The sequence below is a fragment of the Portunus trituberculatus genome, chromosome 41 (assembly GCF_017591435.1).
Source record: "Portunus trituberculatus isolate SZX2019 chromosome 41, ASM1759143v1, whole genome shotgun sequence".
NCBI lineage: Eukaryota > Metazoa > Arthropoda > Malacostraca > Decapoda > Portunidae > Portunus > Portunus trituberculatus.
The window spans coordinates 14,953,007-14,967,073 of record NC_059295.1 but is presented as its reverse complement, the minus strand read 5'-3'; the positions used below and the strand labels follow the sequence as shown (position 1 = coordinate 14,967,073).

Genomic DNA, 14,067 nt, shown 5'->3' with positions numbered 1-14,067 from the left:
GTCCTCTAACTACCTCATACTTATTTGCCCTGCACCGTGCTACACTACCTAGCCTCCCCACCCATTGGTTAGTCCGTGCTATTCTTTCCTGCTTGGTCCTTTCACACCCTCTTTCATCCACCCAAATACCCAGATACTTGTACTCCTTTGTTCTTCCTATTTCCTCCCACCCAGCATCCATGTCCTGTTCCTGTCTAATGCATCCCCATTTACTACTAATACTTTACTCTTCTCCCTGCTGAATCTAACGTCAAAATCCCTTCCATACTCACTCACAGCGTTCAGCATTTCCTGCAGCTCTGCATGGTGCTCACTAAGGACCACCACATCATCTGCATACAGGAGAATGCTCAGCACATCATTCCCCACTTTCACTCCTAATCCTGTTCGCCTCACTCGCTGCCATCTCCTCCACATATAGGCCAAATAGTAAAGGGGAAAGAACACAGCCTTGTCTCACTCCTCTCTCATTACTCACCCATCCAGTCACCAGATCCCCCATACTAAACACCGCTCTTGTATTCTCATACATACTCCTAATGATTCTCACTATCTTCTCACTCACCCCAACTTTTTCTAATACCTTGCACAGCATTCTCCTATCTACTCTATCATAGGCCTTCTCTATGTCTAGAAAAGCTAAATACTTCTTCCTACCGTCCTTTCTCGCTCTCCCTATCACTTCATTTACTACATACATGTTATCCTCACCTCTTCTATCCTTCCTAAACCCATTCTGTTCCTCACCCATTACCCTATTTCTTTCTATCACTTCACTCAGTCTTTCATTCAACACACCACAGAATATCTTACACACTGAATCACACACTGCTATTGGTCTATAGTTCCTAATTTCCTTCCTACTTTTACTACATCCTTTATGAATAAGTGTCACTCTACTTTCATTCCAGGTTGCAGGCACTCTTTCATCCCTCCAAATCCTTCCAAACAACTCATGCAGCCCCTCAATCACTCCTCGACCACCCTCTCTGTAAAATTCATTCAGAGTCCCATCGATACCCGGAGCCTTACCTCTCTAGTTTCTTCACATACCTCTCAATCTCCTCCATACTGATCTCTTCATTCATTCATTCCTCTATTTTTCTATCTAGGGTGATGTTTCCTAAGTTCCTAGCTAGTTCATTCACTCCTCCAATAGCTTTCCAGTACTCTCCTATCTCTCCAATCATTTCCTCCCTTTCCCTAATTTTCCTTCCATTCACTACTAACTCTTCTACATGGTCTACTTTACTACCTTCCTCTCCTCTTAAAAATTTATACCATTCCCTACCTCCTTCGTCACCCTTTCTCTTAAGTTCCTCAATAATTTTCCTCTCCTCATTCCCTCTGGCACTCCAGATTAATGCCTTCACCTCTTGCTGCTTACTCCTATACTCTTCCCACACTCTATCATACTCTATTCTCTCTACCTCACTGTTCTGTCTGTACCTTCTAAGGCTCCTACATCTCCTATTCAGTTGCCTTCTTTCCTTCCTCGCCCTGTCTATCTCTTTGTTCCACCACCTCTTCCCTTTCCTTTCTCTCCCTTTACCTCTTGGTTCTGTCCTACCAATACTCTCCTCTGCAGCTATGATTAATTTCCTAACTAGACTCCTATTCCACTCATCCACTCCTCTCCCTGTCTGTGGCCCATTCTCACCAGTCTTCCATTCCATCTTCTCTATCGCTTCTCTAAAACTATCCTAGTCTGCCTCTCTTACTTTCCACCTTCCCCTCCCCTGTGTATATATGTATGTGTGTGTGTGTATATATATATATATATATATATATATATATATATATATATATATATATATATATATATATATATATATATATATATATATATTTTTTTTTTTTTTTTTTTTTCTCCTTACAAATCAACATTTTTGTTAGCTTTTTTACAAGCCTTATTACCAAGAAAAGATTGCTTTGTGATCCACAAAGTTAAATTTTGCATGGAATAAGGACCCTCTTTAGCCTGTGTGTTGCTTTCACAAAAATATTTGTTTCCACCCCTCTATTGCCTGCTATACTGGATATCATAACTTTGTATTCATATACAATCATGCCATGAGGATCACCTTGACTCCATGGCACTGAGTGATAGTTTTATTCTTTCTTTCCTGCTGATCGGCAGTTAACAAGTGCCTCCTCACCTCCTACTCTGTTTCCCTTGTTCCATACAAGATTTCACTTTCTGCATCACAAAACAATCCTTTCTTGGTGATAAGGCTTGAAAAAGCTAATAGGAGTTTTGTTTTATGAACATAAATGTATATATGAGACCTCATTCCTCAGTCTGGAGGTAATGCACACTGAGTGGATCATATCTCTGCATTTTCACCTAATGTAGAAAGTAATTCCAAGAAATCAAATAAAACTGTGATCATTGAAAATAAGTTGAAAGTGTTAGATTGCTATGCTAGGGGAGAAAAGACCTCGGTGATTGTCCATGCAACGGGACTGAGGAAGAGCACATTGTTTACCATCAGAGTTAATAAAATGAGAACATATGTTTTTATTGTTTCTGTGACCTAGTGATGTATTAATAGTTTTTTTAAGGTTTGAGTAACAAAATCCCAAAAATACAGACTCTCTCCGTGGGCAGGAACATAACCCCCCTATTACCGGTGTTTTCAATGGGAGTATTATGTTTTAATAGCGCGACATCTCCAGGAACATAACCCTCACATTAATTGAGAGTTGACTGTATGTATGTTTGTGTGTGTGTGTGTATGTATTTATCTAGTTGTATTTGCCTAGTTGTAGTTTTACAGGGCCTGGGCTTTATGCTCGTGTGGCCCTGTCCCCATATCTACACTTATCCAATCTTTCTTTAAATCTGTGTACATTCGTTGCAGACACTACTTTTTCATTCAAACTGTTCCACGTCTCAACACTTCTTTGCGGGAAACTATACTTTTTAATATCTCTTAGACATCTTCCCTTCCTCAGTATGTGTTTCACTGTTTCACTGTTTGATCTGCTGCAGTCTCTGACGAGACAGCCAGACGTTACCCTATGGAACGAGCTCAGAGCTCATTATTTCTGATCTTCGGATAGGCCTGAGACCAGGCACACACCACACACCAGGACAACAAGGTCACAACTCCTCGATTTACATCCCGTACCTACTCACTGCTAGGTGAACAGGGGCTACACGTGAAAGGAGACACACCCAAATATCTCCACCCGGCCGGGGAATCGAACCCCGGTCCTCTGGCTTGTGAAGCCAGCGCTCTAACCACTGAGCTACCGGTGTGTGTATGTCACGGTATATTGGTGTGTGTGTGTGTGTGTGTGTGTGTGTGTATATATATATATATATATATATATATATATATATATATATATATATATATATATATATATATATATATATATATATATAGTACAGGAGAGAGAAGATCCACAAAAGGATGGTTATCTTCATTATATCCACTTCACAATGTTTCGGGAAAGTACATAGCCCATCTTCAGGTACAAAAAGGCACTGTAAAACCACATGTAAAACGTTAAAAAAAATGACCAGACGCAGTGGTCCTGCTACTTGTTCCTCCAACAGGTAAGTGGGGAGGGAGACTGGCTTACCAGTATTTATAGGCTCCTACTCACTAGATGGCAAAATCTGATTGGTTCACTAAGAATTTCCTATCCAATACAAAATATAGTACAAAATTCTAATCTGTCATAGCTAATGCAAAAAAAGAGAAAATTTAAAGGTATGATGTACAACAGTTAGTCTATTACAGAAATATTTTAGCCTGAACGAAATACTCAATGCTGATTGGTTGAAACAAAGTACACGTATATGAACCTACGACTCCTAACTATGCTATAATGACACTATCTCACCAAGTTCGAAAATATTAAGAGAAAATTAATAATTTGGTAGCTATTTCTGTACCATTTAACTCTGGCTTCTCTTTTACAATAAATAAAGATTCCGCTATCCTAAGGTCTGAGTTACAATATGCCCTATACTTTATGTTGAAGTCCTGATCAGTAAATGCATGATTACATTGTAATGCGTGTTCTCTTATATTTGAGAAACTAGGCTCAGTGATACGAGCATTTGTTCTATACGATACTCCCAAGTGCTCAGAAATTGAATTTTAGGTTCCGACAGGTGGAACCAATATACCGTGACATACAGTCCGGACATCTAAAACAATATACAATTTTTGAGCACAAAGGAGTAGGAATAGCATCTTTAAATTTAAATAGAGAACCTATGGTATTTTTATTAACAAAAATAAATCTAAAATCAACACTGGAACATGTTTCTTGAGTAAATGAGACATTGTATTGCGTAAATGGTAACTAAATTGTCCTGAGAAGGGTAATGTAATGTATCTAACTTCTTTGGTTTTATCCTCCACAAAATTGTCAGTAACAAATTTATTTGTGATAAACTTCTTAATTTGTTTCTCTATTAGGTCTTTGGGATAACCATTAATATGAAAGTAATGTCTTAGTCTTTCAAGTTCATTATGGAACAAGGGCCAAGTACTACAAATATTGTATGCTCTATGTAGTAACGTTTTGATGGAATTTATCTTGAAAAGGGAAGGGACAAATGACTCAAAATTTAAGCCCAAACCCGTATAAGTTTCCTTCCTGAAAACATCCGTGGAAAGAGATCCATTATTCTTCATGACCATTATATCTAGGAATGGGAGGTTATTATTAGTCTCAAACTCGGAAGTGAATGATGTATTTTTGTTTATTATTTAGATACTCAAGGAATTTATGAGCTTGTTCCTTAGATTTAAATGCTTGGAAGCAATCGTCTACATAACGGTTGTATTTAATTGGCTTGAATTCAGTTGGACAATCAGATAACCAGCTTTTTTCATGATAGCATAAAAAAGTATTTGCTAATGTTGGTCCCAAAGGGGAACCCATAGCTACTCCATCTATTTGTTGATACAATTGGTCATTAAAGATAAAAATGGACTCCCTCACAGCCAATTCCAGTAAGGATCGGAACTGCCTCTTGGTTAGGTCATAAGGAATCAATTTTAATCTCTTGCACTCTTTTACACAAATGTCAATAGTCTCAATAAGGGGGATATTTGTAAATAAGGATTTTACGTCAAAACTAGCGAGAAACAGGGAATCTGTAAACTTAAATGTCTGTAATTCCTTTACAAATTCAATTGAGTTCTTCACTGTGAATTCATTAGTGGTTAAGGGAGTTAAAATGGGAACTAAAAATTTTGCACAATTATAATTGAAGGTACCTGTAGCTGCTAGGATAGGTCTTATAGGATAACCTTGCTTGTGTACTTTGGGTAAACCATATAGTATCCCGGGGAGTGAACCAGATGCATATAGAAACTCAAAACATGAATCAGGTATTTTACTTTTAATACTCCTAAGCAAGCGATTTAGTTTATCTTCTAATTTGAGGACAATTTTAAACCAATCACCATTTAATTTTCTAAATTTGGTGTCATCACTGAGAATTTCATTAGTTTTGTTTACATAATCAGATTTATTTAATATGACTATTCCTTTACCTTTATCTGGCCTGGTGACAATTATATCTTTATCCTTTCTAAGGGTTTCTAGCAAGTCAAGATTGAAGTTACTTTTATTTGATTTATCCTTATATGACTCATGTAATAAAAGTTTAATTTTATTAAGTACTTCATCAAATTGTTCATTATTATTTTTATATTTGGAAATTTGTTGTATGAATTTCTCATAATATAAATAGTGATTGACAAAGTTGACTTTTTTTTGCAGGAAAACCAAATTGTAAACCTAGCTTAAGAATCTGTTTTTCTTCTTCATCCAACACCCTATCAGAGAGATTAAAAATTACTTTACCTGCATCTAATTCACTGTCCTGGGACACACCTAAGGCTGCTAACTTTTACTTATGAATGAATTTGACATTATCTATTTTACTGGAATTATCTTTACTAATACTAGCCAACACCACTCTATAATCCAACCAAGAAACACTCCTCTTAAAATGTTGCAAATTATTGTTATATTCTTTACTTAAGTTATTAAATTTCTTACGTTTGTTATTAATTTCAAAACTTAGACACTTGTGGAGGATAGACACATATAGTTTGCTATTACTTAAATTGTTGATGCTACTTTTGAAAAATAAAAACCTAGGAAAAACACCTTATGACTTACATCTTAACAAAAACTCCAAGTCACAGAGAGACTTGGCCTATTGGAGGTGGAGTCTTTGTAGTTTCCTTGCAGACTTGAGTGTCAATTGGCCGTAGTTGAGTAGTATGACTTGAAAAATAGGGCGTCTATAGCATACACGGTACAGGAGAGAGAAGACACACAAAAGGACGGTTATCTTCATTATATAATGAAGATAACTGTCCTTTTGTGGGTCTTCTCTCTCCTGTACCGTGTACGCTATAGACGCCCTGTTTTTCAAGTCATATATATATATATATATAAGCTAGACAATTGTGCTGCACACTATGTCTATTGTTATAATTTTCAGGCCTTCATAATGAGCAAGGCAGGTGGCAAAATGAAGGCAATGAAGAAAGCGGTGGATAAGGTGGTTCATGGTAACCTCATCAAGACCAACATACCCGCTGGGATGGCTATTGCTGGACCACCACTTGGACCCATGCTGGGACAGGTGAGTCAAAAGAATTGTACATCTCTCAGTAAAAAGGGCTTAAAAGAGACATGGAGATGGTATCCAGTTATTTCACCCACATGCCAATTTGCCACATCATGGAGTCATTTTGCCCACAGGTTTATATTACTTGCCCCTCTGGCAATTTTTTATGTTGTCAGAGTCAAGTCTTGTGGAGAGATCTCACTCATGCCAACTTACATGAATTGGTATGTCCAAAGACATTTTTTTAAATGCAGATCTCACACAAAAAGCCATAAAGTTCTCTCTATTTTTAAGTGTGGTAGGGAAAGATTGATATATCCAGTTTTTTTTTTTATGTAACTGGACAAGTTAAGTAAATTAATTTTTGTTATTGCTTTACAATGCTTATTTCATGCTATTTATGAAGATAATTTGGCAAGCACAACATTCATGCTGTTTTGAATAGCATCTTTTTCCTGTGCGTATTGAAAGTAGTGCTGTGATCTTTGTTTAGCTTGTTGATTATGTTTGATTTATTCCCACAGCGTGGTCTCAACATTGCAGCATTCTGTAAGGATTTCAATGCCCGCACTGCACATTTCATTGAAGGCGTCCCGCTTCCATGCCGGATACTTGTGAGATCAGATCGCTCTTATGAACTCACCATCCACAATCCACCGTCAACATACTTTATTAAGCAAGCTGCTGGGATCCAGAGAGGAGCTATGAGTCCAGGCAAGTCAAGATGGAGTGAGAACTGGTGTCACTAGAAATGCATATAGAGTATCTGGAAGAAAAGCAGTTGATAAAAGTTAAGAAAAAAGGAAGATAACTGGATTTCATTTGAAAGATTTTGAGCAGTTTATAAATTAATGTGTGAATGGGACACTATCTTGAGAGCCTCTGGGAGGCTCATTTGAATCTAGGCCAATTAAATCAAGTCAGATGTGGGGACAGGGCTGGTCCATAATGAAACAGCAGTTTGTTGTAGAAAGATTTCTGTGCAATCCATACACATTATAGTTTTTCTTTCCCTTACTTAGAAGCCTAAGGATGAGTTTGATTATGATTTAGATGTAGGGAATGTCTGTGTGCATTAATGTGTGTGTGTGTGTGTGTGTGTGTGTGTGTGTGTGTGTGTGTGTGTGTGTGTGTGTGTGTTTACCTAGTTGTAGTTTTACAGGGCATGGGCTTTACGCTCGTGTGGCCCCGTCTCCATATCTACACTTATCCAATTTTTCCTTAAAACTATGCACACTCATTGCTGACACCATTTCTTCACTCAAACTGTTCCAAGTCTCAACACATCTTTGTGGGAAATTTAATTTTTTAACATCTCTCAGATATTTTCCCTTCCTCAGTTTTTTTAATATGTGATCTTGTGCTTCAAATGTCATATTCTTCTCTCAGGATCAGTTTCTCATTATCCACTTAATCCATTCTGTTGATCAATTCATAAACTTGTATCAGATCCCCTCTCTCCCTTCTCTGTTCCAGGTTTGGTAGATCCATAGCCTTTAGTCTCTCCTCATATGTCATCCCTTCAAATTCTGGAACCATTTTTGTAGCCATTTTTTGTAGTCTCCAACTTCCTTATGTGTTTCTTTTTATGGGGGGTCCACACAACTCCTGCATATTCCAATCTAGGTCTTATTATAGTACTTATCAATTTCCGTGTGTGTGTACATCCATGCATCCATGTGTTCATGCTTACATACATGCCACATACCAGTTATCTCCAGTTGGCATGTTATTCTTTTATAAAGATTCAAAGATTCTCATGTTGCCTACTGTTCATTTATGATTCATATGTTTAATTCACTGTATTTCAGGCAAAGAAGTCGCTGGCAAAATAACCCTAAAGCATGTATATGAAATAGCCAAGATCAAACAGCAAGATCCACCCTTAGTTCTCACACCTCTCAAAGAAATTTGTGAATTGGTAATCGGTTCAGCACATTCTTGTGGGGTTGAAGTAAGTACATACATATCTTACAGGCTTAAAAAGAGTATGTATTATACACTTAATATGGCAGATGTGCCTACATTGATTTTTATCTTCAGGGAAATGGTTGTATAGATATACACTTGACCCTCGTTTATTCAGACCTGGTTAATCCAGATTTCAGTTTATCTGGACAGTGTCCAGATAACAATTTGATCATTTGAGTTCAGACTGCCAACAAATGAATTAAAAAAACATGCGCCTCTCATACTGCCAGAAATGGCCAAAAAATGGCAGCAGGTGGTGGTAAACAAATCCGGGGGATACTCATGAATATAGTGTTTTGTCCATTATTAGTGAACAAGCTTGTGCATTTTTTAATACCTTAGAACTCTTAATTATGTCTCGTAAGTCTGTTGAGCTTATGTAAATGGTCCTAACTCAGACATAAAAGCTGGAATTAATAAGAAAATTAGGGAAAGGAGCTAGGGCTATTTGTGAGGAGTATGGTGTGGCCAAGCAAACTGTCGGACATTACCTAGTAAATCAAAAGATAAGCTGGTAGAATATTCTGCCAAATACTGTGTGGATGGATCATGGAGTAGAAATGGTAAAGGTGCACCAAGGAAAATTGTAAGGAGTGGAGAAGATGCTGCATTAGATGCTGCAGTTGTGAAGTGTTATGTGCAGCAGCGATCAGTGTTGTGATAGGAGTTTAAGGACAGTTCGGCAGGGTGCCAGTTTACTGACACCAGTGAATCATCTATTTCATTCACCGCCAAACTGTCCAACTGGACACACACACACACACACACACACACATTATTATCTGCATCTTTGATTGTTGGATGGTTTGCTGAATCCTCATCGGGGAACAGGTGCATCACCGAACTGTCTGTTACCAGGGTAATATACTCACTGCTCTTCATGTCTATGAAGTTTTATTCTCACGCACTTGGCAATTACTGTTAGGTTAGTTTTAGAGTTAGGTTAACTTAGATTACGTTTGTTTTGAGTTTAATTGGTTGGGGAAACCATAATAGACTAAATTTTGCATTTCCTCAAGAGTCTAGAGATGAACATCCATGTTTGGCAAACAAAAGACCCATTTGTGTCATCCGGACTTTTTCATTATCTGGACTTGTGTCTGCACCATTTAGTCCAGAAAAACGAGGGTCGTATATAATATGTTCACTGTCAGATGCTATGTGTGTTACAAAACTTTAAAAGAAGAAAGCTTAGAACTCAATGATTACATAAACTGAGATTAGGAGGTGGAGTACAAAAAGGGAAGAAATGTTAGAGAAAACTAGTGTATTGTATTCCCTTGTTACCTTTTTTTTTATATAAAGTAGGCATGAATACTCTTGATATTATTCTGTATGAGATGCCTTCAAAATATTGTGCTTAAAGATCTTGTATTTTTGTCTGATGTGTGGAGAGAAAACATGTGGTTCATGCTGGTATTGCTTTATTTTCTAAACAGTTTTTTGTTTATAGGATGATAGATGCTAACTTTTGTAGATGCAGTAATAATACACAAACCATGGCTTCTGCATTTAACTTGATAGAGGCTTTCTTAGAAATAAGGTCTTTTCATGCACACCAAAGATTGTCACCAGTTTTACCAATTTTACTTTGCATTTACTATCCTGAAGTAATTGTGCTGTATTTTTTGTATTTCTTTCAGGTTGTCAGAGATTTAGATGCCAAAGAATATGAGGAATTCCTTAATGAACGTAAATTGGTGGTTGAAGAACAACAGCAAGAGTTGCAAGAGAAGAAAGAAGCAAAGTTGTTGAGGAAATAGTCAAATGTCTATTATGTATTTCTATAATATTGCATTGAATATCATACTTCTGTACATACCACTTGTGACCACTACTGATTAGTATTAAATGTTTTAATATGGAATTGTTTGATGTTTTCAGTAAAATCTAAATATTGCTTGTATATATTTATTTCTAAACCAGTTAGATTTGTCTGAAGTATCCTATTTAGAGCTATTAGAATGTACAGTGACATTTGTGAAATCTGTGTTAGATTAGTGTGACATATCTTTGGTGGAGCATTTAGATTACTGAGTACTGTTAGTTTCTGCTTATGGAAAGCAAGTAATCTGGTGGACGTATTTCTTTTTATCATTGAGTGATCATCTGGTTAAGATAGTTACTCAATGATCAAAAAATACATATAGACTATGGGGTTCCTTAACTCCTTACATACATATGTAGATGTGATGAAGCTTTAAGTTCAGAGCAAAAGTTTGCCTCTACAAAAGTAAAGATTATTATGGGCTACAGATAGGTTTTGCCATTGACTACTGAAACCATGAAACTTTGTTAGGTAAATGAGGACATAAATGTGCTTCTTTGATCATTATTATTATTATCAGAAAACTCCAATTATTACGGAATTGCCAACAAATTTTTGTTTAGTTCATATGAATTTTAAACTTATGAAGTGTTTAGTGTATAACCTAAATGATACATGAATAGAACCTTGGCATTTTTTTACTGTTTATATGTTCTATAAAAAGAAAAGATTTTGGGCAATTCATAAAATGTTGATTGATGATAGTTTTAGATACACAGGCAGATACCTTCCCCCAAAGATTACCAAGTTATCAAACAAAAGGATGATTAACAAGATGTTTATGGTAAGTGCTTATATCTGTACACCTGGTATGTATACATGCTAATTCATTTATAATATGGATGGGAATGCATGCATGGAGGCAGTCTGTCTCAGCTTACTTCATTGAAATATCAGCCCATGCCAACTATGTTAAGATATTGCTACTGTTTTCCTTATGCTCAGTAAAAAAAAAAAAAAATAGTGATAGGAGTGAGAACTCTTAGCTTATGGGCTAGCTTTATTCACATATCTGTGTAATAATATGTGACCATTTGTGCCTAGTTCTAGCAGTCCTCTGAAAGGTTATCTAATTGGTAATAAGCATATAAACACAATGAGATAAGACAAACTGTAGCTCTTTCCACATCAATCCATCCTCAAGATGTTCAAATTTCATTTAAGGTCAAAGATGTAAGTAGTTGGATTCTAATTGATCTCTCTTTTTTTTTTTTTTTTTTTTTTTTTTTTTTTTTTTTTTTCTTTTGTAGAATTATTTCCCCATATGTGACATGGAATCATTGTCAGACTATTGCCATGATCATACAAATGCTCTTGAAAATCACTGCAACCTTTTTATTCCCGTATTATAACTACTATTATAATCAGCAATTTTCTATTAACAGGTGAGAGAGTAGGATGGGCGTCTACCAAGGAATATCTGCTACCAGTGTGGTGGACTCCTGGCTATATTCACATCATGTTATCTGTATGGGAGATACATATGCAGTGATCCTTTGCAGTAAAAACATGACAACAAGGTATGTAAAGCCTTTATTTGTGTGTGTTGTTAAATGTTATTACCATCATTATCACTGTTAGTGTTGTTGTTATTACTATCATTATTATCATTTGATATGTACAGTCATTGCTTCGGGTCTTTCTCTATGATATCTTAGCATGTCATATATGTAACATCTTAAAGCCATGGATTTATTGAGCCCTCTGAATTATGCTCATGGTAATTGGATAAAAAATAATGAAAGATCCCATACAGATCTTAAGTTCATAACAGGTGTGTTCATTACAATTTCCTGCACACAGAGAGGTCCTCCTTGTCCTGATACTTTTAATTAAAAATCTTTTATCTTGATGCACCACAAAATGCAACTCCTGAAGCATGTATTTTCCAACCACCTTATATAGGGAAATAACAAGAAATAGAGGGTATCAGAGAAAAATTTTCAAAGATAAATGGGGAGTTTCCTAAGATTTGTCATATCTTGCAGTACTAGTTGGCAGCATAAAAGTGCGCCTGTTGGTGTGCTGGCTTGCAAGATTTGTGCAGCTGTTCTGCCAGTCTCCACTGTCCCCTCCTTCCTGATAGCTTCCACTGGATGTGTCTGCATTGTCAGTTGGTATGTGTGTGTGTATGTGTGTGTGTGTGGTGTGTGTGTATTTACCTAATTGTATTTACCTAATTGTAACATACGGGAAAAGAGCTATGCTCGTGTTGTCCCGTCTCCATATCTATTAATGTCCAGCTTTTTCTTAAAATCATGAATATTCCTTGCGTTGACCACTTCCACGTCTAAACTATTCCATGCTTCCACCCTTCTATGAGGGAAGCTATATTTTTCACATCTCTCCTATAAGTGGCCATTTTAGTTTTTTCCCATGCCCTCTCGACATTCTTCCATTCCACATACACAGATCTTCCCTATCCATTTTTCCATGCCAATCATCACTCTGTATATTGCTATCAGGTCTCCCTTTCTCTTCTGTTTTCCAGGGTTGGAAGTTGCATTCTTTTCAGTCTGTCTTCATAAGTCAAATCTCTTAAGTCAGGCACCATTTTCGTTGCAGCCCTCTGTACTTTCTCTAGTTTCCTTATGTGTTTCTTTAAGTTCGAGCCCACTGTATTGTTGCATATTCAAGCCTCGGTCTTATCATTGCAGTAATTATTTTCTTCATCATTTCTTCATCTAGATATACGAACGCCACTCTTATGTTCCTCAATAAGTTCAATACTTCTCCAATTATTTTGTTTATATGTCTCTGGCGATAGGTCATTGGTAATTGTCACCCCAAGGTCTTTTTCTTCATGACTGGTTTTATGTCTTCATTTCCTATCTTGTACATACTCCTGATTCTTCTTTCACTCTTGCCAAACTCTATTTTCTTGCATTTTGTCGTGTTGAACTCCATTTGCCATGTACAGCTCCATTTCCATATTCTGTCCAAGTCTTCCTGGAGTAGTTCGCAATCTTTGTCACATCTCACTTTTCGTAACAATTTTGCATCGCCTGCAAATAGGCTCACATAACTGGACACCCCATCCACCATGTCATTTATGTAGACTGCGAACATTACTGGTGCCAACACTGATCCCTGTGGAACTCCACTCTCCACCAATCCCCATTCTGATGGTCTGTCCTTAATTATTGTTCTCATTTCTCTTCCTACCAAAAAGTCTTCCATCCATTTTAGTAAACTGCCATGCACTCCTCCTACCATTTCAAGTTTCCAGATCAGTCTCTGGTGTGGTACCTTATCAAAGGCCTTTTTTAAATCCAGATATATTCCATCAGCCCAACCATCTCTTTCCTGTATTACATCTATCACCCTCGAATAGTAACATATCAGGTTTGTCGTGCATGAACGCCTCTTTCCTAAAACCAAATTGACACTCACAAAGTATGTCATTTTTCTCCAAGAAGTCTGTCCATCTAGTCTTCACCACCCTCTCACACATCTTAGCTACCACACTTGTAAGTGACACTGGTCTATAGTTCAATGGGTCTCTCTTGTTACCTGATTTATAGATTGGGACAATGTTAGCTCTTTTCCAGTCTTGGGGCACTACACCTTCCCTTAATGAGGCATCAATTACTTCACAAACTTTTTCTGCCAATTGCTCCTGCATTCTCTTAAAATCCATCCTGATACC

The 14,067-nt window shown here is 36.9% G+C and overlaps 1 protein-coding gene across 2 annotated transcripts in view; it reads left to right on the top strand.

Moving 5' to 3' along the window:
- The window catches only part of LOC123516553, a 28,974-nt gene extending 18,484 nt beyond the window's left edge, over positions 1–10,490 (top strand). For both annotated transcript variants that reach the window (XM_045276029.1, XM_045276030.1), the window contains 4 exons: positions 6,491–6,634; positions 7,144–7,333; positions 8,431–8,573; positions 10,234–10,490. In XM_045276029.1, the coding sequence (XP_045131964.1) occupies positions 6,491–6,634; positions 7,144–7,333; positions 8,431–8,573; positions 10,234–10,353 (597 nt within the window). In that variant the 3' untranslated portion in view covers positions 10,354–10,490. The remainder of the gene's footprint in view (positions 1–6,490; positions 6,635–7,143; positions 7,334–8,430; positions 8,574–10,233) is intronic.
- The last annotated feature ends 3,577 nt before the right edge of the window (positions 10,491–14,067 follow it).